A 25,927-nucleotide genomic window follows, 5' to 3' on the forward strand; every position below is an offset into this window, starting at 1 on the left:
CGGAGCGCAAGCTCGGGTTAGGGAAGGATTGGGAAGGAAATCGCCCGTGCTCTTTCAAAGGAACCATCCCGGCATTTGCCTGAAACGATTTAGGGAAATCACGGAAATCCTAAATCAGGATGGCTGGAGACGGGATTGAACCGTCGTCCTCCCGAATGCGAGTCCAGTGTGCTAACCACTGCGCCACCTCGCTCGGTGGGGGCGCTGCAGTCATGGACTGTGGGCTGGTCACGGCGGAGGTTCGAGTCCTCCCTCGGACATGGGTGTGTGTGTGTTTGTCCTTAGGTTAATTTAGGTTAAGTAGTGTGTAAGCTTAGGGACTGATGATCTTAGTAGTTAAGTCCCATAAGATTTCACACACAATTGAACAAAGTGTATGGGCCTGAAGATGGCGTTGACGCAATGTCGAAAACTAGTAGCGAAGTAAATATAAAATCTTAAGTACAAAAATGGTTCAAATGGCTCTGAGCACTATGGGACTTAACTGCTGAGGTCATCAGTCCCCTAAGAACTACTTAAACCTAACTAACCAAAGGACATCACACACATCCATGCCCGAGGCAGGATCCGAACCTGCGATCGTAGCGGTCGCGCGGTTCCAGTCTGTAGCGCCTAGAACCGCTCGGCCACTCCGGCCGGCTCTTAAGTACAGCTGGAGGGATTTCATTTTTAATAAAAACCATACCGGCTGTGTCCCATCTTCATGCAGTTTAAATAAGGATGTACGAAGATGAAAAAGTTCAGAATATGGGGTCGGACTAAATATCTTCTAGCTAGTTTTGGGTGTGAACTTGCTACAGAGACAGCCAGTAACATTGCATAACTCGTGTCGGGATATTAAAAACGGACTTGATACGCATTTCCCGTGTTTTGAAGACAGTAAACCAACTTACAGGAAATTTTAACATTTTTCCAAACTACCCGTGCAAGGATCCCGAACGCTCCATTGTTTGACTATCTTTCAGCAACTACTCATGGACGAGTTGTGTTGCTTTTGCGTGGTAGGTATTTTGTCGAACTGTCGTAAATACTGCTTTTGTTGGCTATGCCCGTATCTACTATCGCAGAGTGTGATGTGTTGGTGAATGTGCCAACACCTTGTAGATAGAGGAGGCCGAAATGCACGCTATCTAACGCAGACGGGCGTGAATTCTGGAACAGGATAAGTAGTGAATTCTAATAAGAAAAGTATGCAGCTCCTCAAATACTTAACTTTTATTTATCCTTGTTGTGAATACAGCATTGGTTCAAATGGCTCTGAGCACTATGGGACTCAACTGCTGTGGTCATAAGTCCCCTAGAACTTAGAACTACTTAAACCTAACTAACCTAAGGACAGCACACAACACCCAGCCATCACAAGGCAGAGAAAATCCCTGACCCCGCCGGGAATCGAACCCGGGAACCCGGGCGTGGGAAGCGAGAACGCTACCGCACGACCACGAGATGCGGGCAATACAGCATTCTTGATGAGACATTTCATACGATAACTATCAAACTATGTAAGGCTAATGGCGCCTTGCTAAGTCGTAGCCATTAACTTAGCTGAAGGCTATTCTGTCTCTCGGCAAATGAGAGCAAAGGCTTCGTCCGTATAGGCGCTAGCAACGTCGTCGTACAACTGGGCCGAGTTCTCGTACGTCTCTCGAGACCTGCCGTGTGGTGGCGCTAGGTCTACGATCACACAGTGGCGACACGCGGGTCCGACATGTACTAATGGACCGCGGCCGATTTAAGCTACCACCTAGCAAGTGTGGTGTCTGGCAGTGACACCACAGAGTGAAGGGGCAGACATCCTGAAGCCTGATTGTTGTGAGAGAGCAACCCACCCAGCCGCAACTGCGATGCTCTATCAAAATAACCACACAAATGCTCATTGGGGATCATGGCAGTGCATTCCGAAGAGTATGACACTCTGCTCTGTTAGTAAAATCATCCGCCTGATTATGTGTCCGTTGGCCTTTGTACGCAATAGCTGGCACCTAACGAAAGAGAGAGAGGCCTTAAAACACCGCGAGAATTGCGTGCTTGAACATAAATGCAGTTGCTAGCCTAGCCAGCTGGTTGCTCCGTTGGATTTCACCACGGACGGCGTCTGTGAAACGACCTCAGTGCGTTGCAACTGTCAGCCGCGGTCGGAAAAAAACATCTGTGCTGATGGGAGTGCATTATGAGCGAGCAAAGTGATTTCGAAAGTGAGGAGCTTGTTGGAACGAGTATGGCGGATGCTTCAGTAACTAAGGTGCCCAAAGTGTTTGGTAGTTCAAGAGGCACCATATCAAAGGTTTCTACCGCGTACAGCGAAAGCGTAGACACATCTGCAGTTGATATCCGTTTAACCTATGGCAGCGCCATCTAGCGGGCCAACCATAAACCCTCATTGGGGATCATGGCAGTGCATTCCGAAGAGTATGACACTCTGCTCTGTTAGTAAAATCATCCGCCTGATTATGTGTCCGTTGGCCTTTGTACGCAATAGCTGGCACGCAACGAGAGAGAGAGAGAGAGGGGGGGGGGGGGGGGGCTAAAAACACCGCGAGATTTGCGTGCTTGAACATAAATGCTGTTGCTAGCCAAGCCTGCGGGTTGCTCCGTTGGATTTGACCACGGACGGCGTCTGTGAAACTACCTCAGTGCGTCGCAACTGTCAGCTGCGGTCAGAAAAAAACATCTGTGCATATGGGAGTGCATTATGAGCGAGCAAAGTGACTTCGAAAGTAAGCAGATTGTTGGAACGAGTATGGCGGATGCTTCAGTGACTAAGGTGGCCAAAGTGTTTGGTAGTTGAAGAGCCACCATATCAAAGGTTTCTACCGCATACAGCGAAAGCGTAGACACACCATCTGCAGTTGATATCCGTTTCACCTATGGCAGCGCCATCTAGCGGGCCAACCATAGCGCCATTTGGTTTCCCCCTTCAAGCTAGACAAGTTTCGTTCTTTGTAGTTGTTTCGTTTGACGCTTATTTCGTGAGATATTTGGACCGGTCACGATCGATTTTGTGTGTGTGTGTGTGTGTGTGTGTGTGTGTGTGTGTGTGTGTGTGTGAAGATCGAATAGTATTTACTATCAATTATGTCTAATGGGAATGAGGCTTGAACTTTTAATGTGAAACAGTTACAAGAATAGCTGTTGCTTAACTATCAATGGAGAGATCCATTATACCGATTACTACGAAAGGTGGAAAAACGAGCAGACGAATCACGAAACACACTGGAGAGAGGTGTACTGTGAGGACTGTAATAAGAAAGAAGACAGAGGTGGATGAATATGTAGCCAGGAAAATGGCTCACGGGTAGAATAAAGTTCTTAATATAGATTGTAGAAAATAAGAAATTCGCAGATGCTAGCCTGATGGAGGATGGGTAAAAGACGTCGCAAAAACATAGAGTAACATGTAGGCATGTGTGTTAAGAATGTACTCCATAGTGAACGATGCAAGAGAGCTTCATTGCCGGTCGTTGTGGCCGAGCGGTTCTAGGCGCTACAGTCTGGAACCGCGATGCTGCTACTGTCGCAGGTTCGAATCCTGCCTTGGGCATGGATGTGTGTGCTGTCCATAGGTTAGTTATGTTTAAGTAGTTCTAAGTGAGGGAACTGATGACCTCAGATGTCAAGTCCCATAGTGCTTAGAGCCATTTGAACCATTTGAAGAGCTTCGTTGAGCTGTGGACATCAAACGGCTGGACATGATGGATGATAGTGCAGCAGTGAATAGGTAGGTGCGGACAGACACCGAAACAGAATTGTGTAGCGGAACCGTCGTTCATGTAATAGGGCTGTCGACGGAGTATTAGAGATATGTCGTATGTAATCCATCTGCACACTTAGTCCAGAGATTTCATACGCAGATCCCAACGAACACTTGCTAACAATATCTGTCCAGATGTCCATCGGATTGATCAAATACTTGCAAATTATGCTACATGGGAAGCACTGTGTCGTGATTCATGTCTGTGGATTGGCAGAGAGCCGGCCGCGGTGGTCTCGCGGTTAAGGCGCTCAGTCCGGAACCGCGCGACTGCTACGGTCGCAGGTTCGTATCCTGCCTCGGGCATGGATGTGTGTGATGTCCTTAGGTTAGTTAGGTTTAAGTAGTTCTAAGTTCTAGGGGACTGATGACCACAGATGTTAAGTCCCATAGTGCTCAGAGCCATTTGAACCACTTTTTTTTTTTTTTTTTTTTTTGATTGGCAGAGAACATAGAAACAGTTGTCATCCAAATTTTTATTAGGTCGATGTAGGGTTCACACCTAACTTTTTCTGGTCTCGCTGTGTCGCAGATGGGATGTGCGAAGTCTTGGTTGGACTGGTGCTGGAACTCTCACAGACAACTCAGTCTCACAACGAGATACCACAAAAAATCACGTCTCTTATATTGTGTCTCGATGCGTATCAGATGAGAGTTACGTTGTTGTGAATGGAGCTGCTGTACTTGCAGAGAAATAGGGGTAGAACAAGCAGTCACCAAGAATGCCTATCCATATACCCATTTGATCAGTGTACAGTCCACATCGGAATTTTTTTGTAATTGTATATCCCAAATGGGAAGTACGAAGTCGTGACTGGAATGGTGCTGATATATTACCAGAAAACAAAGCGTAACTGAGGAATGAGTAGCAATTTCTACCCAAAGGTCTGTTGGGTTGATGTAGGGTTCCATCTCTTATTTCACGTACCGATGCATCCCAGATGAGAAGTACAATGCTATGACTGGATCAATTGCAAATCGGGGTACAATAAACAGTCGCTAAGAATGCCTACCCGTGTATCTATTAGATCAATGCACGATCCGCTTCGGTAATCTTCCCCGAAGGAAACTACCAAATCCTAACTCGAATGTTCCTGATATACAGGGTGTAAATTTTAAGTTGACAAACCAGAATAACTCGAAAAACAAGAATCACACGAAAAAATGTGTAGAATCAAGAGCTGATTATTTTCGAGGGGTACATCTGCTGGTGCTAAAATTAGCCATCCACCCCAACCCCCCCCCTGGGGGGGGGGCGACGGGAGGCAACTTTAAAATTTCAAATGGGAACCCCAATTTTTTATTCCAGCATCAGATTCTACTTAAAAAAAACTACGTACGTTTTGTCTTAAACATTTCTTTTGATTCTTGGTAGTTGGCGCTGTAATTCAAGAAAATCCGTGTTCTCATTTTTGTGTGGAAAATGGCTACAGATGAATAAAAAATACTTATTTGCTTCGTAAATTTTGATTCGCTAAAACTAACACTCTCCCCCTCTCCCCATGGGGGAGGGGGGTTGAGAGAGAGGAATTAGTTTTACAAATGTTTACCCAAATACTGTATGCATTAATTTTTTCCGCGGATTCGGACACGTTTTGTTTGTTTCGTGGTCATGAGGCCACACAACTTTTAATTATCAAACAAATCATCTGTCTAGCTAGTTAACTAACCAAGCATCCTACTTACAATCGAGTGAACTCATTTTTTATTTAACCATTTTCCGCGCAGAAATGAGAACATGGATTTTCTTGAATTACAGCGCCAAATAACAAGAATCAAAACAAATGTTTAAAACAAAATGTAATTTTTTTTATGTACAATCTGATTCTGGAATAAAAAATTGGGGATCCCTTTTTAAAATTTAAAGTTGCCCCCCGCCCCACTCCCAGGGGGCTGGGATGGCGGCCTATTAGCATCAGCAGATGTCCCCCTCGAAAATAATCAACTTTGGATTCTACACATTTTTTCGTGTGAAGCTTGTTTTTCGAGTTATTCTGGTTCGTCAACTTAAAATTTACACCCTGTATATCTGCAGGAAACCTAGGGTAACAGCGTGGAATCAGTAACTGTTCCCGTCCACATATACGTTCGATTGAGGCAGGATACACATCTGGTGTTTCTTGTCTCCACATATCCCAAATCGACAATGTGTTGACTTGACACGATTGGTGCTGATTATGAGCAGTTAGTGGTAATACTTGCCAAAATGTTCATTGGTTATTTGTAAGGTTCATATCTTGCATTTCTTGTTTCGATTGACCCCATATGGGGGACTACAGACAGAAAGTATGGATTCCTCTGAAGGAGGAATCAGCAACATTTTCAATTAAAGTGTCGTTTGGATCGATGTTGGGTCCACATGTAGTTTTCTTTGTCTCGCTGTAGCCCAGATGGGAAGTACGGATTCCTGACCGGGGTGGTGCCGGCTTATGCTTGCAGAGAACGGGCTGCCGCGGCGACTCCGCACCGCCTACACCAACACGCAGCTGCTGGAGCTGGAGAAGGAGTTCCACTTCAACAAGTACCTGTGCCGGCCGCGGCGCATCGAGATAGCCGCCTCGCTGGACCTCACGGAGCGGCAGGTGAAGGTGTGGTTCCAGAACCGCCGCATGAAACACAAGCGGCAGACGCTCAGCAAGGCGGGGGGCGGCGCCGGAGGCGACAGCGATGCCGACAGCAAGGACTCCGCCTCCGGGGGCGGCGGTGGGGGCGGCGGGGGCAGCGGCAGGGGCGACAAGAAGGCCGAGAAGGCGCTGGCTGCCGCGCTGCTCGAAGACGCCGGGGGCAAAGGTCAGTGGGAGCGGCGCAAAGCTGAAGTCGACCTGGCTCTGATACTTCCATATGGGGGTCCTCAGTATTAATAGTCACAAATGTACACCAGATTACAATATGACAGGCCCCCTGTTCACAAATCTCGCATCGTCCAGGACTGGTTTTGTGAGCACGCTGACGAATCGTCGCATGTACCGTGGCCACTGCAGTTATCAGGTCTAAATATCATTCAGCCTTTGTGGTCTGTTTTGGACAGAAGGGGCCGCGCGGAGTGGCTGCGCGGTTTGAGGCGCCATGTCACAGATTGCGTGGCCGCTCCCGCCGGATGTTCGAATCATCCCTCGGGCATGTGTGTGTGTGTGTGTGTGTGTGTGTGTGTGTGTGTGTGTGTGTGTGTGTGTGTGCGTGCGTGTGTGCCGGCCGGTGTGGCCGAGCGGTTCTAGGCGCTTCAGTCTGGAACCGCGCGACCGCTACGGTCGCAGGTTCGAATCCTGCCTCGGGCATGGATGTATGTCATGTCCTTAGGTTAGTCAGGTTTTCTTTTAACATTTTAGATGTGCATCACGGTTTTACCGTCATTTACACTGGTGGCTCCAAACAAGAGAATTTCCTTGGCTGTTCTGTAGTGTTCCCCGATCATGTTACCCGGATTCTTTTTTTTTCCTTTATTGTTATTTTAAACACCTGTACATCAGGCGGGCTTCCAGCAGCATCCCTGTTTCTTCTAGTGTCGATTCTACATAGGACCTCCTCATTTCTTATCAGCAGGGTAAGTCCAGAAGAGCTGGACCACTTTTCTTCAGTATAAAATTCGTGTTTTAAAAACAAAATAAAAACAGTCTCTATTTCGTTTACAGATTTATTTATTTATTAGCAACAGGTTTCTCAGACCATCTTCAGGTTTCGGCCGTCATTATGAAGTAAGGTTGTCGCTACTACTTCTAAGGATCTCGCTCCGTCTGGCGCCACCAGCATTCACAATTGCGGTCAAAAGCCTGAAGATGGTCTGAGAAAAGAACCGAAACCTGTCGCTAACAAATAAAAAATCTGAAAACGCGATCGAGACTGTTTTCATTTTTAGAATTTTATACCGATCGCTGTGCTCCAGAATGCTGTCTAGAATTTAAAAATTTGTGTGTTCTTCAACCTCTTTTGACTTCCAGCAGCATGATCGTATAGAGTGTATTACTGAGGTATCTCCGCTTAACACACAATAGATATAATAAAATTAAAATAACCATGAGTGGTCCATCTTGTGCACAGGTGTATGGGAGAGATGGATTAGTGAACTGGGAGAGATAGACCATAAAAAATGGCTACACATAAAGAAAAGAGTCAATTAAAATTACGTATTTTTATATGAAATATGTTTTAATGAATACAGAATTATACTGTTAAATATTTCATCATTTTATTATAAATCTTGATTGAATTCTCTAATGAGTTGTTGGTTTTGTTCAAGCATTAGCCTGTGTGTATTTTCGTGATCTTCTACTGAGTCCGCATCTGATGAAAACAGTGAGCTACTTGCAGGATTCTTATTTTTTACCTTCTTTATTCTATTTTTCTCTTTACTAGTATTTCGCTTTGGTAATCTTTTTGTGTCTTTTTCAGTTTCCTTTCTTTTGTTATTCCTCTACTTTCTTACAGCTTCACTATCTTCTACAGTGCTGAGCCTTTTCGATACAGTCGCTGCTCTCCTCGTAAAATTCATGGTGTTATCAAAGGAAGTAATGGGCGATATTTCTTCCATAAGTTTTATCTGAGTTAGGAGCAGTCAGTTTTAAAGTGGTAATTTTGGTAGTCTCTACTTTAGTAGGAGTGGAGTCCGATGTTGTATCCGTGAATACCAGATATGGCTGCTCTTTTGATGTCTTTGGTATCATTGTCTTTTTTGATGAGCTCTGAAATGGTTGGTTGACATGTGTGTGAGATTCCGTTATTTTTTGGTAGAGACGTATCTTCCAACAAATCAGCATAGTCTGGAACTGGGACCTTCTTCAATCGGATTATACCACGTGCTTTGAAACTAAATTTAAATATGCTTTTCTCTTCCCGATTAAAACAAGTGGTCTGTATATACCGAATGATATTGGTCCATCTCTCCCAATCGGGAGATGGACCCTGATTTCTGTCTGCAGGTTGGTAAGACGGTGGTCATTTCATGTTGGTTCCATCCCTACGCCTTTGCCAACATCATTATTGTGGAAAATAAGCCTTAATACAAAAATTATTCAACTGTACGAGAAAATTTTTCAGCTTGTCAGGCTAGAGAATGTGATTTATCTCCAGAACTAACACGAAAACGACAGCAACACGTCTGTTGACAATCTTCCTCGCAAGGAGATGGACCTGCTCTCTAGTGGAGAGTTTCTGAAATACGTCACAGGGACCGTCTCACTCAGTGATGCAGCTCTCCCGGACTTATACTATCCTTAATTTTTCCGTATCCTCCTGCAATACCACATCTCAGCCGTTTCGATTGCCTTGCTTTCTAGTTTTCTCACACCCCATCATTGACTACCATTCCAACAGCCTTGCCACAGCGGTAACACCGGTTCCCGTCAGATCACCGAAGTTAAGCGCTGTCGGGCTGGGCTACCAGTTGGATGGGTGACCATCCGGTCTGCCGAGCGCTGTTAGCAAGTGGGGTGCACTCAGCCCTGAGGAGCTACGTGATTGAGAAGTAGCGGCTCCGGTCCTGGAAACTGACATACAGCCGGGAGAGTGGTATGCCGACCACATGCCCCTCCATATCCGCATCTAGTGACGCCTGTGGGATGAGGATGACAAGGCGGCCGGTCGGTACCTTTGGTCCTTCATAGCCTGTTCGGGAGGAATTTAGTTTAGTTTTTTATCATTGACTACTGTACTGTGCTGCGCTATAGACGTACGTTAGCAGATATTAGGCCTATACTAGATACTAGTATTCCTTGGCAAGGAACTCTTCAGCTCCGCTATTGTACTTCTTGTCTCCTTCTTCGTCCTTCCAACATGCATTATTTTGCTTGCAAGGTAGCAGAATTACCTCATTCCATCGGCTCTGCGGTTAATTCCGATGTTACGTTTCCTTCTAACCTCATATCTGATGCTCCCCAGTTTTCCAGTTTACTCTCAGTCCAGCTTATTATGCTTTTTATTCAGTTAACAATGACCTTCAATTATTCCTTACTTTCACAGAGCACAGTAAGCTCATAAGCGAACTTATCACTGACATGCTCTTACTCTGAGCTTTAACCTTACTTCTAAACATTTCTTGTATTTCATCCATTACTTCTTGAATATACGGCTTGAATAGTAGCGGAATACATCAAAGCCACAGGCGCTTCGAGTTCATTTCACCTAGTCTTCTATTTTTATTGTTGCTTTTGCTTGTCATTATTCTTCTTTCCCTCTAGAGTACGCCTATTTTCTGTGGATTCCAAATAAATAGCAACTTTGAAGCCCTACATCCATCTTTTCCCTTGTCTGCCTCGTATCTTTACCTTCACAGGGATCAACTTCAGGGTCATTTATGACAGCCAGTAACTACTTCATGTGATCATATTGTACTGTTATAATTGCAATGCGTTTATGGCCCCACATATGCAACTGGTACCTGGGTTTCATAGGATCTATTCCCAAATCAGGTAACTCATGTATAGTAATTTATACTTATAATGTACTGATCACATCCATCTGGGCTACAATTCTTTGAGCAAGATTTGGTCAAATTATCATGCTGCGTCATTTATTCCCAAAAACTATTCAGTATGTCTGGGTGTTGGCCAGTGAGACAACGTCCACACATCAGCGACATGATCACCAAATATCTGGTTTATCAAACACAGTCCTCCACCCCTGAACATGAAAAGCAGTACCACCAGACATCAGGTCTGTCGCAGACGATATTCCAGTTGCATCACAGTGATAGAATAAGACATCACACTCTTTGTATGTAGTCCCCAAGCCATTACGATAATTACCAAACAACTGACTTGCCACAAGCAGACCTCTACACACACTTCAGTGGCAGACTCACTACACATCGTGTTTCTCTCACATACGCCTCCACTACAGCAGCAGAATCACCAGAAATTGAGTTTGTCACATTCAGTCCTGCAACCGTATTACAGTGACAGAATCACCAACAATGAACTTGTGAAAATCAATCCTCATCCACACTTCAGCAAGATATTCACAAGCTGTTGGTTCTTTTGTATACAGTTCGCTACTTGGATTCCAGTGGTAAGAGTACTAGATATTGGATTTGTTGCACACAGTCCTCCATTGGCACTACAGTAGCTGAATCACCAGACATTGAGTATGCTGCATGCAGTCCTGAAATCATATTTCAGTGGTGGAATCGCCAGACATTGAATTTGTGAAATGCAGTCCTACATCCGCACCTAAGCAAGACAACAGGACACAGCATGTTGTTATCAATGGAGAGACGTCTACAGACGTTAAAGTAACCTCTGGCGTGCCACAGGGGAGTGTTATGGGACCATTGCTTTTCACAATATATATAAATGACCTAGTAGATAGTGTCGGAAGTTCCATGCGGCTTTTCGCGGATGATGCTGTAGTATACAGAGAAGTTGCAGCGTTAGAAAATTGTAGCGAAATGCAGGAAGATCTGCAGCGGATAGGCACTTGGTGCAGGGAGTGGCAACTGTCCCTTAACATAGACAACTGTAATGTATTGCGAATACATAGAAAGAAGGATCCTTTATTGTATGATTATATGATAGCGGAACAAACACTGGTAGCAGTTACTTCTGTAAAATATCTGGGAGTATGCGTGCGGAACGATTTGGAATGATCATATAAAATTAATTGTTGGTAAGGCGGGTACCAGGTTGAGATTCATTGGGAGAGTGCTTAGAAAATGTAGTCCATCAAGAAAGGAGGTGGCTTACAAAACACTCGTTCGACCTATACTTGAGTATTGCTCATCAGTGTGGGATCCGTACCAGATCGGGTTGACGGAGGAGATAGAGAAGATCCAAAGAAGAGCGGCGCGTTTCGTCACAGGGTTATTTGGTAACCGTGATAGCGTTACGGAGATGTTTAATACACTCAAGTGGCAGACTCTGCAAGAGAGGCGCTCTGCATCGCGGTGTAGCTTGCTCGCCAGGTTTCGAGAGGGTGCGTTTCTGGATGAGGTATCGAATATATTGCTTCCCCCTACTTATACCTCCCGAGGAGATCACGAATGTAAAATTAGAGAGATTAGAGCGCGCACGGAGGCTTTCAGACAGTCGTTCTTCCCGCGAACCATACGCGACTGGAACAGGAAAGGGCGGTAATGACAGTGGCACGTAAAGTGCCCTCCGCCACACACCGTTGGGTGGCTTGCGGAGTATAAATGTAGATGTAGACAATCACATGATACTGTTTCCGTTGTATATAGTTCTCCACGTGGACTGAAGTAGTAAGATCACTACGTATTGGGTTTGTTCCATGCAGTCCACCACCCACACTTAAGTGACACAATCACCAAATGCTGAGTTTATTGCACGCAGTTCCGCTCACATTACAGCGACAGAATCACAAGAAACTGAGTTTGTCACACACAGTCGAACGACCATATTTCACTGGCAGAATCACCAAACATTTGGATTTGTGAAATGCCATGCTCCACCCACTTTCATCTAGAGAATCACAAGTTAGTGGTTGAGTTGCATGCAGATTTCCACTTCTTCAGTGGTAAGATCACTAGATACTGGACTTGTTGAACACTGTCCTTACCCCACACTTCAGTGGCTGAATCACCAGATATTAGATTTGTTGCACACAGTCCTCTACCTGCACTTCAGTGGCAATATCACCAGATATTGGGTTTGTCGCCTGCAGTCCTGCAGCCGTATTTCAGGGGAAAAATCACCAGACATTGTATCCGTGAAATGTAGTCCAGCATTTACATTTCAGCAGGAGAATCACAAGATATGGTCTCTGCTGTATGCAGTTCTCTACTCTGGTTTCATTAGTAACATCACTAGGTATTGGGTTTGTTGCACGCAGCCTCTGTCTGCACTTCAGTGACAGAATCACCAGATACTGGGTTTGTTGCATGCAGTCTTTCACACGCACTACCCGATCAGGATCACCAAATATTGAGTTTGTCACACGCAGTCTTGCAACCGTGTTTCAGAGACAGAATCACCAGACTTAGGATTTGTGAAATGCAGTCCTCCATCCACACTTCAGTAGAGAATCACAAGATACTAGTTCTATATGAAGATGGTATCTGTTCTTTCAGACATGTCCGAAAGAACAGATCCCATCGGTAACCATACAGCTCTCTTAGAATGAAATGATAATTATGACGAAATAAATCTCGGGTGAACAGCCTGGTATCAGTGTGCATAGGACACAATATTTCGGCAATCGACCGCGCTGCCATCATCAGGTGAGCCGGTGTACTGTACATCAGCGCACCTGATGATGGCAACGCGGTCGATTGCCGAAATATTGTGTCCTATGCACACTCATACCAGGCTGTTCACCCGAGATTTATTTCGTCGTAAAATACGCCTGGAGAAATTGAAGAATCACATCAAATGATAATTAAATTAAGACCCTAAGCGGTCGACAGACGTTGATATATATCGACGGCGACAGTTGAAAATGTGTGCTCCGACTGGGACTCGAACCTGGGATCTCCTGCTTACATGGCAAACGCTCTGTGGACATTAAGTTGGGAATGTGGGTCTCACAGGGAGTGTTCAAGGGATAAATCCCTGCAGTCGCACTATCCTCTCCTAGGTGGCTCAGATGGATGGAGCATCTGCATTGTAAGCAGGAGATCCCGGGTTCGAGTCCCATTCGGGGCACACATTTTCAACTGTCCCCGTTGATGTATACCAACACCTGTCGACAGCTTGGGGTCTTGATTTAATTATCGTTTCAGATATTAGCTCTGTTGTCTACAGCTCTCCACTTGGACTTCAGTGTAAGATCACTGTTGCTGTTGTGGCCTTCAGTCCTGAGACTGGTTTGATGCAGCTCTCCATGCTACTCTATCCTGTGCAAGCTTCTTCATCTCCCAGTACTTACTGCAACCTACATGCTTCTGAATCTGCTTAGTGTATTCATCTCTTGGTCTCCCTCTACGATTTTTACCCTCCACATTGCCCTTGATGCCTCAGAACATGTCCTACCAACCTATCCCTTCTTCTAGTCAAGCTGCGCCACAAACTCCTCTTCTCCCCAGTTCTATTCAATACCTTCTCATTAGTTATGTGATCTACCCATCTAACCTTCAGCATTCTTCTGTAGCACCACAATTCGAAAGATTCTATTCTCTTCTTGTCCAAACTATTTATCGTCCATGTTTCACTTCCATACATGGCTACGCTCCATACAAATACTTTCAGAAACGACTTCCTGACACTTAAATCCATACTCGATGTTAACAAATTTCTCTTCTTCACAAACGCTTTCCTTGCCATTGCCAGTCTACATTTTATATCCTCACTACTTCGACCATCATCAGTTATTTTGCTTCCCAAATAGCAAAACTCCTTTACTACTTTAAGTGTCTCATTTCCTAATCTAATTCCCTGAGCATTACCCGACTTAATTCGACTACATTCCATTATCATCGTTTTGCTTTTGTTCATGTTCATCTTATATCCTCCTTTCAAGACACTGTCCAGTCCGTTCAACTGCTCTTCCAGGTCCTTTGCTGTCTCTGACAGAATTACAATGTCATCGGCGAACCTCAAAGTTTTTATTTCTTCTCCATGGATTTTCTTTTGTTTCCTTCACTCCTTGCTCAATATACAGATTGAATAACATAGGGGAGAGGCTACAACCCTGTCTCACTCCTTTCCCAACCACTGCTTCCCTTTCATGCCTCTCTTCAATTATAACTGACATCTGGTTTCTGTACAAATTATAAATAGCCTTTCGCTCCCTGTATTTTACCCCTGCCACCTTTAGAGTTTGAAAGAGAGTATTCCAGTCAACATTGTCAAAAGCTTTCTCTAAGTCTACAAATACTAGAAACGTAGGTTTCCCTTTCCTTAATGTTCCTTCTAAGATAAGTCGTAGGGTCAGTATTGCCTCAAGTGTTCCAATATTTCTACGGAATCCAAACTGATCTTCCCCAGGTCGGCTTCTACCAGTTTTTCCATTCGGGTAAGATCACTAGGTGCTGAGTTTGTTGCATGTTGTCCTCCATCCCCACTTAAGTGGCAGAATCACCAGATGATGGGTTTGTAGCACGCAGTTCTCCAGTCCTCGAGCAGAACCAGCATACATCGAGTTGCATTCCAGCGGCAGGGTCACCAGACATGAGGTTTGTGGCGTGCGCTGCGGCAGTCGCTTTGCGTGGTCTGAGGACTCGTCCTCCGCTTCTGCAGGCGGTGCCGGCAGCTGCCAGAACTGTGACATCGCGGCGCCCGGCGCGCAGCCGCCGCCCCCGACGTCCGCCTCCGCCCCGGGCGCGGCGCCGCCGCCCCCCGTGACCGCCGCCTCCGGGGGCGGCACGGGCACGGCCAGCTCGGGGGCGAGCAGCGTGTCCAGCTCCATCAGCAGCGCCTTCGACAAGATGGCCACCGAGGACGACTCGCGCTCCACCGGGTCGCCACCTGGCGGGCCGCACCAGCAGCACGTACGTACCAGTCTGGTCAGTCTTCTCAGCTAGCAAGAGTACTCCAAGATTGGGCATCCACATACACTCCTGGAAATTGAAATAAGAACACCGTGAATTCATTGTCCCAGGACGGGGAAACTTTTTGACACATTCCTGGGGTCAGATACATCACATGATCACACTGACAGAACCACAGGCACATAGACACAGGCAACAGAGCATGCACAATGTCGGCACTAGTACAGTGTATATCCACCTTTCGCAGCAATGCAGGCTGCTATTCTCCCATGGAGACGATCGTAGAGATGCTGGATGTAGTCCTGTGGAACGGCTTGCCATGCCATTTCCACCTGGCGCCTCAGTTGGGCCAGCGTTCGTGCTGGACGTGCAGACCGCGTGAGACGACGCTTCATCCAGTCCCAAACATGCTCAATGGGGGACAGATCCGGAGATCTTGCTGGCCAGGGTAGTTGACTTACACCTTCTAGAGCACGTTGGGTGGCACGGGATACATGCGGACGTGCATTGTCCTGTTGGAACAGCAAGTTCCCTTGCCGGTCTAGGAATGGTAGAACGATGGGTTCGATGACGGTTTGGATGTACCGTGCACTATTCAGTGTCCCCTCGACGGTCACCAGTGGTGTACGGCCAGTGTAGGAGATCGCTCCCCACACCATGATGCCGGGTGTTGGCCCTGTGTGCCTCGGTCGTATGCAGTCCTGATTGTGGCGCTCACCTGCACGGCGCCAAACACGCATACGACCATCATTGGCACCAAGGCAGAAGCGACTCTCATCGCTGAAGACGACACGTCTCCATTCGTCCCTCCATTCACGCCTGTCGCGACACCACTGGAGGCGGGCTGCACGATGTTGGGGCGTGAGCGGAAGACGGCCTAACGGTGTGCGGGACCGTAGCCCAGCTTCATGGAGACGGTTGCGAATGGTCCTCGCCGATACCCCAGGAGCAACAGTGTCCCTAATTTGCTGGGAAGTGGCGGTGCGGTCCCCTACGGCACTGCGTAGGATCCTACGGTCTTGGCGTGCACCCGTGCGTCGCTGCGGTCCGGTCCCAGGTCGACGGGCACGTGCACCTTCCGCCGACCACTGGCGACAACATCGATGTACTGTGGAGACCTCACGCCCCACGTGTTGAGCAATTCGGCGGTACGTGCACCCGGCCTCCCGCATGCCCACTATACGCCCTCGCTCAAAGTCCGTCAACTGCACATACGGTTCACGTCCACGCTGTCGCGGCATGCTACCAGTGTTAAAGACTGCGATGGAGCTCCGAATGCCACGGCAAACTGGCTGACACTGACGGCGGCGGTGCACAAATGCTGCGCAGCTAGCGCCATTCGACGGCCAACACCGCGGTTCCTGGTGTGTCCGCTGTGCCGTGCGTGTGATCATTGCTTGTACAGCCCTCTCGCAGTGTCCGGAGCAAGTATGGTGGGTCTGACACACCGGTGTCAATGTGTTCTTTTTTCCATTTCCAGGAGTGTAGAAGGTGAAGAGGAGACACTTCTTCGCCCCACTCCTCTCCCCTTCAGTCTACCCTATGGAATCTGGAGTACAGTGGTTCATTCATCGCATAAATGCCAGACACGTCTCATAGATTACAGTTCCCTAGGGTTTACACTTTAAGACAAAAATAGAAGACGCGCACGAAGGAATTGTCCGAATGGACAGTGCCAGAATCACCAGATGTTGGGTTACAAACCGGACACGATAGGAAGGACCAGGCTCCTTTGCTTTTTTCTTTTATTACTCGTTTATTACAGCAGAGAAATGCAGATTTTAAGACAAAATTTAACTACATTAAATATTGCTCCTAGTAAAGGTTAACATAAGAAGTGACTAAACTTAGTTCTCGTAATGGTTTCTGCTGTCAACAAACTTTAAGGAGGCAATGTAGGGTTTATATCAATTCAGCTCAAACACGTAGCTAGTGATTGAATCACGACACAGACACTTTAACAATTTCGGCAACAAATAAATAGCGTGAATTTGTACTCACACTAACCAACTACTCAACAGCCTTGCCACTGAATAAGTAGTAGGCCATTTGGAACGAATTAGCAACACTCAGCAACTAGCGGAGTTAATACCAACAGTCTTTAAATGTCTTGCTCCCCATTAAATATGCCCGCATCTCGTGGTCGTGCGGTAGCGTTCTCGCTTCCCACGCCCGGGTTCCCGGGTTCGATTCCCGGCGGGGTCAGGGATTTTCTCTGCCTCGTGATGGCTGGGTGTTGTGTGCTGTCCTTAGGTTAGTTAGGTTTAAGTAGTTCTACGTTCTAGGGGACTTATGACCACAGCAGTTGAGTCCCATAGTGCTCAGAGCCATTTGAACCATTTGAACCCATTAAATAAACAAACCTACAGTAATTAAATGAATAACAAGTCAAACATACTACGCTCCACTCAAACTCTTCAGTGGAAGCCAAGCCAAAATGAAGATTCCATTAACTGACTAGCACTGAAGTCACACCAAAGCTCATCTCTGTGTTCCCAGACACACATGGGGCAAACTTACACAAGACAAGATTTTGAAGGGAGCACATCAGTAAAACCGCTAGTGGAGCTAAGGCGTGCCACTGAAAATTAAGGTACTAGACCAGGGCAAGAGGTGGTATACAATGAGGTTGCCTTAGTGCTATACTGCGCTCCAAAATATTAATTCAAATGGCCAATTCAAAATTAAGTACACATAAACCAGCATTAATTAACGAGGAGTGACACCAGGTCGCTCGAAGGGATGACAACACTTAATTGAAAAGACGAATGCCGGAGGCGGCAGTAACATCAACCTTCTCCGAGTTTTAACCAGGAGTCACTTCCCGCTATACAAGTAAACATTTAACCAAGCACAAGGTAGGAACCTCAAAGAGAAAATTCAAATAAAACCCCGCAAAAGATTATAAAGGGCAGGGAACCCCAACTATTTAAATTTAAAAGAATTAGCTCTCCCCAAAGGCAGTGTAAACGCTAAGGCCACACTTAAGAGGCCACCAAAATTGGTTACAAAAGGTCTTATACATTTGCTCCTTTTCTTTAAAAGAAACACAAGGCTGCTTATCTTCTGCTTGACGTCCGGTATGCCTCGTGTAAGATACACCAGGCAGCAACCCAAGCCAGGCGGTCGCAAGGCACGGCGAACAAAATCAGGAGAGCAGACAGGCAGGCAGCCAACACATATCCTCCATGCTGAAACAGCAGACCGCGTACAACCAACTCCACATATACGTGGTTGCTTCCCACCTCGTACCTCGCGGCGTCTCAGCAGGTAGCCCGAGCAAACATCAACTGCCACTCGCCCCGCGAATGCGAAAACAACAAGGCAAGCACAGATAAGAAACATCGAAGGATCGATAGTGGACATCCAAGAGACTAGCGCGCCAGTAACGAGCGCCACGGCCCAAGGCGGAAATACGTGCACTTGATGTACATGTACGAGCAAACAAATGATTATACACTGAAGAGCCAAAGAAACTGGTACGCCTTCCTGATATCGTGTAGGGCCCCCGTGAGCATGAAGAATTGCCACAACGCGACGTGGCATGGGCTGGACTAATGTCTGAAGTAGTGCTGGAGTGAACTGACACCATGAATCCTGCAGGGCTGTCCATAAATCCGTAAGAGTACGAGGGGTTGGAGATCTCTTCCAAACAGTACTTTCCAAGGCATCCCAGATATGCTCAATAATGTTCATGTCTGGGGAGTTTGGTGGCCAATGGAAGTGTCTAACTCAGAAGAGTGTTGCTGGAAAACCCTGGACGTGTGGAGTGTCGTATTGTCCAGCTGGAATTGCCCAAGTCCGTTGGAATGCACAAGGGGCGTGAATGGATGCAGGTGATCATACAGGATGCTTACATACGTCACCTGTCAGAGTCGTATCTAGACTTATCAGATGTCCTATATCACTCCAACTGCACACGAGCCACACCATACATCGTGCATCCTACACGGCTGTCCATAAATCCGTAACAGTGCGAGAGGGTGGAGATCTCTTCTCAAAAGCATGTTGGAAGGCATCCCAGATATGCTCAATAATGTTCATGTCTGTGGAGTTCAGTGGCCAGCGGAAGTGTTTAAACAGGAGAGAGTTCCTAGAGCCACTCTGTAGGAATCATGAACGTGTGTGGTGTCGCATGGTCCTGCTGGAATTTCCAAGTCTGTCGGAACGCAGAATGGATGCAGGTGATGATAATAACACGTTCATTCCATACAAATGGCCACACGAGTTCAAATTACTATTGTAATAATACTCGAAAATAGACATTTTACGTATTGCGGTTTTTGCATAGTCACTTATTGACCTTGTCCTTTTGGTACAGAACCCTATATGATATGGTCTCCGTATTCGGTGACACAGGTTACACATTGCGTTTGGTTCATGATAGGACGTGTTGCAGATACAGGGTGTTTCAAAAATGACCGGTATATTTGAAACGGCAATAAAAACTAAACGAGCAGCGATAGAAATACACCGTTTGTTGCAATATGCTTGGGACAACAGTACATTTTCAGGCGGACAAACTTTCGAAATTACAGTAGTTACAATTTTCATCAACAGATGGCGCTGCAAGTGATGTGAAAGATATAGAAGACAACGCAGTCTGTGGGTGCGCCATTCTGTAGGTCGTCTATCTGCTGTAAGCGTGTGCTGTTCACAACGTGCAAGTGTGCTGTGGACAACATGGTTTATTCCTTAGAACAGAGGATTTTTCTGGTGTTGGAATTCCACCGCCTAGAACACAGTGTTGTTGCAACAAGACGAAGTTTTCAACGGAGGTTTAATGTAACCAAAGGACCGAAAAGCGATACAATAAAGGATCTGTTTGAAAAATTTCATCGGACTGGGAACGTGACGGATGAACGTGCTGGAAAGGTAGGGCGACCACGTACGACAACCACAGAGGGCAACGCGCAGCTAGTGCAGCAGGTGATCCGACAGCGGCCTCGGGTTTCCGTTCGCCGTGTTGCAGCTGCGGTCCAAATGACGCCAACGTCCACGTATCGTCTCATGCGCCAGAGTTTACACCTCTATCCATACAAAATTCAAACGCGGCAACCCCTCAGCGCCGCTACCATTGCTGCACGAGAGACATTCGCTAACGATATAGTGCACAGGATTGATGACGGCGATATGCATGTGGGCAGCATTTGGTTTACTGACGAAGCTTATTTTTACCTGGACGGCTTCGTCAATAAACAGAACTGGCGCATATGGGGAACCGAAAAGCCCCATTTTGCAGTTCCATCGTCCCTGCATCCTCAAAAAGTACTGGTTTGAGCTGCCATGTCTTCCAAAGGAATCATTGGCCCATTTTTCAGATCCGAAACGATTACTGCATCACGCTATCTGGACATTCTTCGTGAATTTGTGGCGGTACAAACTGCCTTAGACGACACTGCGAACACCTCGTGGTTTATGCAAGATGGTGCCCGGCCACATCGCACGGCCGACGTCTTTAATTTCCTGAATGAATATTTCGATGATCGTGTGATTGCTTTGGGCTATCCGAAACATACAGGAGGCGGCGTGGATTGGCCTCCCTATTCGCCAGACATGAACACCTGTGACTTCTTTCTGTGGGGACACTTGAAAGACCAGGTGTACCGCCAGAATCCAGAAACAATTGAACAGCTGAAGCAGTACATCTCATCTCCATGTGAAGCCATTCCGCCAGACACGTTGTCAAAGGTATCGGGTAATTTCATTCAGAGACTACGCCATATTATTGCTACGCATGGTGGATATGTGGAAAATATCGTACTATAGAGTTTCCCAGACCGCAGCGCCATCTGTTGTTGACAATTGTAACTACTGTAATTTCGAAAGTTTGTCTGCCTGAAAATTTACTGTTGTCCCAAGCATATTGCAACAAACGGTGTATTTATATCGCTGCTCGTTTAGTTTTTATTACCGTTTCAAATATACCGGTCATTTTTGAAACACCCTGTAAGTGGTGGAAACCATGGACTGCGATTTTGGTGATGACGAGTCGCATCTCGAAGTTTTCCTTCGTCCATGTCCGGTCAATCGTGATGCCTTTGCTGTAAAACTCTGTAGGTGAGTCTTCCCTTTTTTCTTTAAATGTTTTCAGCACACTTTCCGAAGTGATGGTGTTGGGTAAGATCAGGTATATCCGCAGGTTCCCTTACCAGCAGGTATACGAGCCTGGATCGTGTTGTTTTGCACACTCTGATACCTTTGATTATACAGTCGCCTTTACTCTTTCTAATGTCGTTAGGTTCTTCACTCCGAGTGAGATCCGGTGATTTCTGTGCAGTTCGTCAGTATTGACGAGAGTTTGGCTCTGAATAGTGCCGTTGCTGTCTCTAGGCTAGGAATCTAGTGTGTTCTACACTCCTGGAAATTGAAATAAGAACACCGTGAATTCATTGTCCCAGGAAGGGGAAACTTTATTGACACATTCCTGGGGTCAGATACATCACATGATCACACTGACAGAACCACAGGCACATAGACACAGGCAACAGAGCATGCACAATGTCGGCACTAGTACAGTGTATATCCACCTTTCGCAGCAATGCAGGCTGCTATTCTCCCATGGAGACGATCGTAGAGATGCTGGATGTAGTCCTGTGGAACGGCTTGCCATGCCATTTCCACCTGGCGCCTCAGTTGGACCAGCGTTCGTGCTGGACGTGCAGACCGCGTGAGACGACGCTTCATCCAGTCCCAAACATGCTCAATGGGGGACAGATCCGGAGATCTTGCTGGCCAGGGTAGTTGACTTACACCTTCTAGAGCACGTTGGGTGGCACGGGATACATGCGGACGTGCATTGTCCTGTTGGAACAGCAAGTCCCCTTGCCGGTCTAGGAATGGTAGAACGATGGGTTCGATGACGGTTTGGATGTACCGTGCACTATTCAGTGTCCCCTCGACGATCACCAGTGGTGTACGGCCAGTGTAGGAGATCGCTCCCCACACCATGATGCCGGGTGTTGGCCCTGTGTGCCTCGGTCGTATGCAGTCCTGATTGTGGCGCTCACCTGCACGGCGCCAAACACGCATACGACCATCATTGGCACCAAGGCAGAAGCGACTCTCATCGCTGAAGACGACACGTCTCCATTCGTCCCTCCATTCACGCCTGTCGCGACACCACTGGAGGCGGGCTGCACGATGTTGGGGCGTGAGCGGAAGACGGCCTAACGGTGTGCGGGACCGTAGCCCAGCTTCATGGAGACGGTTGCGAATGGTCCTCGCCGATACCCCAGGAGCAACAGTGTCCCTAATTTGCTGGGAAGTGGCGGTGCGGTCCCCTACGGCACTGCGTAGGATCCTACGGTCTTGGCGTGCATCCGTGCGTCGCTGCGGTCCGGTCCCAGGTCGACGGGCACGTGCACCTTCCGCCGACCACTGGCGACAACATCGATGTACTGTGGAGACCTCACGCCCCACGTGTTGAGCAATTCGGCGGTACGTCCACCCGGCCTCCCACATGCCCACTATACGCCCTCGCTCAAAGTCCGTCAACTGCACATACGGTTCACGTCCACGCTGTCGCGGCATGCTACCAGTGTTAAAGACTGCGATGGAGCTCCGTATGCCACGGCAAACTGGCTGACACTGACGGCGGCGGTGCACAAATGCTGCGCAGCTAGCGCCATTCGACGGCCAACACCGCGGTTCCTGGTGTGTCCGCTGTGCCGTGCGTGTGATCATTGCTTGTACAGCCCTCTCGCAGTGTCCGGAGCAAGTATGGTGGGTCTGACACACCGGTGTCAATGTGTTCTTTTTTCCATTTCCAGGAGTGTAGTTTTGCAACGTCATTCAGTCTGAATAAGCGTATGAGATTACAGGCTCTCATTGTGGTATTATTACGATTTCTTCCTCTGCTAGGATAAATAACAGAGCACGCAGAGGGTGCCTCTGAAGTAATCCTTTTGACTGGGATATCGCCTCTGATGGGTAGGTTTCATGAGACCTTTATTTCATTCTGTTGCAGTACTGCGCATAAGATACGTTTCCAAACATTGTATCCACTTGGGGCTTCGTCTAATTTGCTTCCACTAGCTTCCCGTTTTTAAAGCCAAAGGCCTTAGCGCAGTCTACAACTACTACATAAAACTTTTCTCTTTTTTTAAGGACTTTCCGTACGCACTTTAGGGCTCTCCGTACGCACTTCAGTACGAGTTATGTTGCGCTCAGAGCTGATCTTTCTTTCCTGAATCCCATCTGGTTTACGGGGAGGTGTTCATCCATTGTTTGATTCATTATTTCCGTTAATATTTTTGTGAATATTTTGAAACGTAAGTTTCCTGGTGCTATGCCTCTCTGTTTGCTAGGGTCCTTGGGACCCCCCTGATACAGCACTTTTGCTATTCACTGTCTCCACTCTTCTGGAATGGAAGCTGTTTCTGTGGGATTCTTGTAGAGTTTTCTCCTCAGTGGCGTTAGTATATGGTCTGCGTCTTTTTAAATATTCCCTATACAATCTGTCAGCACGTGCAGCTTTTCTGTTGTTGTTGTTGTTAACGGCAACTTTGACCTCTTCTATAGCCAACGGAACCCATTCCGTAGTTGTTTGTGGCAATGTCTCCTGTTTGGCCTCCGATATGCTATTTAGTCCTTCCTTGATGCCTTGATGAATATGAAGTGCGACTCACATTATGTCATACTGATCTGTTTCTTTTTTTCTTCCTTTTTAAAAAGGAAATACCGCGCTTTGACTGTTTTATTGTTTATTTGAGTACAACGCAAGTTTCGGGTTTTTATGCCATATTCAAATATATGATTTTATATCTTCAACATACACACACTTAACATGGTGTCAGGCTCAAAGCTGACCATAAATTAAGAAAAATATTGCCTCGCCACGAAATGCCAGATGTAAAATCACCAAGGTGATTTCGGGGGGGGGGGGGGGGGGAGGGGGGCAACATCTTTCTTAATTTATGGCAAGCTTTGAGCCTGACAGGATGATAAGTATCCTGTAATGTATATTAAAGATGTAAAATAAAAATATTTGAATATGACATAAATGTGCAAAACCAAGGTTGTACTTAAACAAACAATAAAACAGTCAAATGGCGGTGTGTTCGTTTAAAAAGATACTGTGAGACTGTTGTTTAGCAACATTAAAATCTATATGTTTCGGCTTATTTTCTGGGGTTTAGTGCAATTTGTGGCTCTCTTGTGGCTTTTTCCACCAGTTTCTTCCCTCCTCCTTCCCAGACTGTTCTCGTCTTTTCTTTCAGAGGTTTCGCATGGATATATCGTTCTTTGGCAAAATCCTGAGGAGTTTGAAATATAAAGAGCAGGCAACATTGTGAACCTGAGAGCATTAAATTTGCTTGCCTTGCTCGGAAAGATAAATTCACAGTTTGTGATAACCGCCCGCATCTCGTGGTCGTGCGGTAGCGTTCTCGCTTCCCACGCTCGGGTTCCCGGGTTCGATTCCCGGCGGGGTCAGGGATTTTCTCTGCCTCGTGATGGCTGGGTGTTGTGTGCTGTCCTTAGGTTAGTTAGGTTTAAGTAGTTCTAAGTTCTAGGGGACTTATGACCACAGCAGTTGAGTCCCATAGTGCTCAGAGCCATTTGAACCATTTTGTGATAACCTATTCATCAATACATTCGTAAAACTTGCACCGTCATTGATAACTGCTAATCACTGTACGACTTTTTGTACCCTTCGTGCTGTGCATTTTAGTGAATTGACGTGCAGATAGGGTGCTGGTCTTACTTGATGTGATGTAGGGGCTCAAAAGCAGACGTGCTGCGTCGCAGTACAACTTTTTTAATATTGGTATTTTTATTAAGAAATGGCTCGATGTTTTGACGTTCGCGTCCGCACTGCGCAGGCGGCGGTGAAGCAGGAGTCGGCGGCCGCCGCGGGCAAGACGCCCCCGCCGCCCACGTCCCTGCTGGTGTCCACCAAGCGGGAGACGGTCTCCGTGCTGGACTCCGCGGCGCTCACGCCCGCCTCCACGCCCAGCCCCGGGGGCGGCGGGGGCGGAGCCGGGGGAGGGGTGCCCGGGGGTGGAGCCTACGGCCGGCCGCAGACCGGGGTGCCGCCCCCCGGCGTGCTGAGGGGCGCCGTGGCCGCCGCCGCCGCTGCCGTCGCCGCCCCCGCCTCCGCCGCTGGGGGCAGACGCGGCGCCGCCCCCGTCGCCGTGCAGCAGCCGTGCTTCAGCCCCCAGAGGCTCTACCAGGACAACAACCCCTTCCTCAGGTACGAAAAAATACCTAGGTAAAGTACACTGAGGTGACAGAAGTCATGGGATAGCGCTTTGTACATACTCATATGGTCTACAGAACGTACAAGAGGGTTGTGCATTACTGGAGCTGTCATTTGTAGTCAAGTGATGCATGTGAAAGGGTTATAGCCGCACGACGTGAATTAACAGACTGAACGCGAAATGGTACACTATTGGCCATTAAAATTGCTACACCACGAAGATGACGTGCTACAGACGGGAAATTTAACCTACAGGAAGAAGATGCTGTCATATACAAATGATTAGCTTTTCACAGCATTCACACAAGTTTGGCGCCGGTGGCGACACCTAGAACGTGCTGACATGAGGAAAGTTTCTCATACACAAACAGCAGTTGACCGCCGTTGCTTGGTGAAACGTCGTTGCGATGCCTCGTCTAAGGAGGATAAATGCGTACCATCACGTTTCCGACTTTGAGAAAGGTCGGATTGTAGCCTATCGCGATTGCGGATAATCGTATCGCGACATTGCTCCTCGTATTGGTCGATATCCAATGACTGTTAGCAGAATATGGAATCGGTGGGGTCAGGAGGGTAATACGGAACGCGGTACTGGATACCA

At 47.1% G+C, this 25,927-nt stretch overlaps 1 protein-coding gene and 1 pseudogene across 1 annotated transcript in view; both read left to right on the forward strand.

The window, feature by feature from the left end:
• LOC126214930 (homeotic protein proboscipedia-like) overlaps positions 1-25,927 on the forward strand; it is a 59,890-nt gene that overhangs the window by 25,451 nt on the left and 8,512 nt on the right. Inside the window, exons 3-7 of the mRNA XM_049941569.1 lie at positions 6,191-6,409; positions 14,705-14,810; positions 15,014-15,125; positions 24,950-25,207; positions 25,268-25,320. Coding sequence (XP_049797526.1) covers positions 6,191-6,409; positions 14,705-14,810; positions 15,014-15,125; positions 24,950-25,207; positions 25,268-25,320 — 748 coding nt within the window. The remainder of the gene's footprint in view (positions 1-6,190; positions 6,410-14,704; positions 14,811-15,013; positions 15,126-24,949; positions 25,208-25,267; positions 25,321-25,927) is intronic.
• On the forward strand, positions 9,051-9,168 carry LOC126215395 (5S ribosomal RNA; annotated as a pseudogene).

This window comes from Schistocerca nitens, chromosome 12 (genome assembly GCF_023898315.1).
Source record: "Schistocerca nitens isolate TAMUIC-IGC-003100 chromosome 12, iqSchNite1.1, whole genome shotgun sequence".
Classification (NCBI taxonomy): domain Eukaryota; kingdom Metazoa; phylum Arthropoda; class Insecta; order Orthoptera; family Acrididae; genus Schistocerca; species Schistocerca nitens.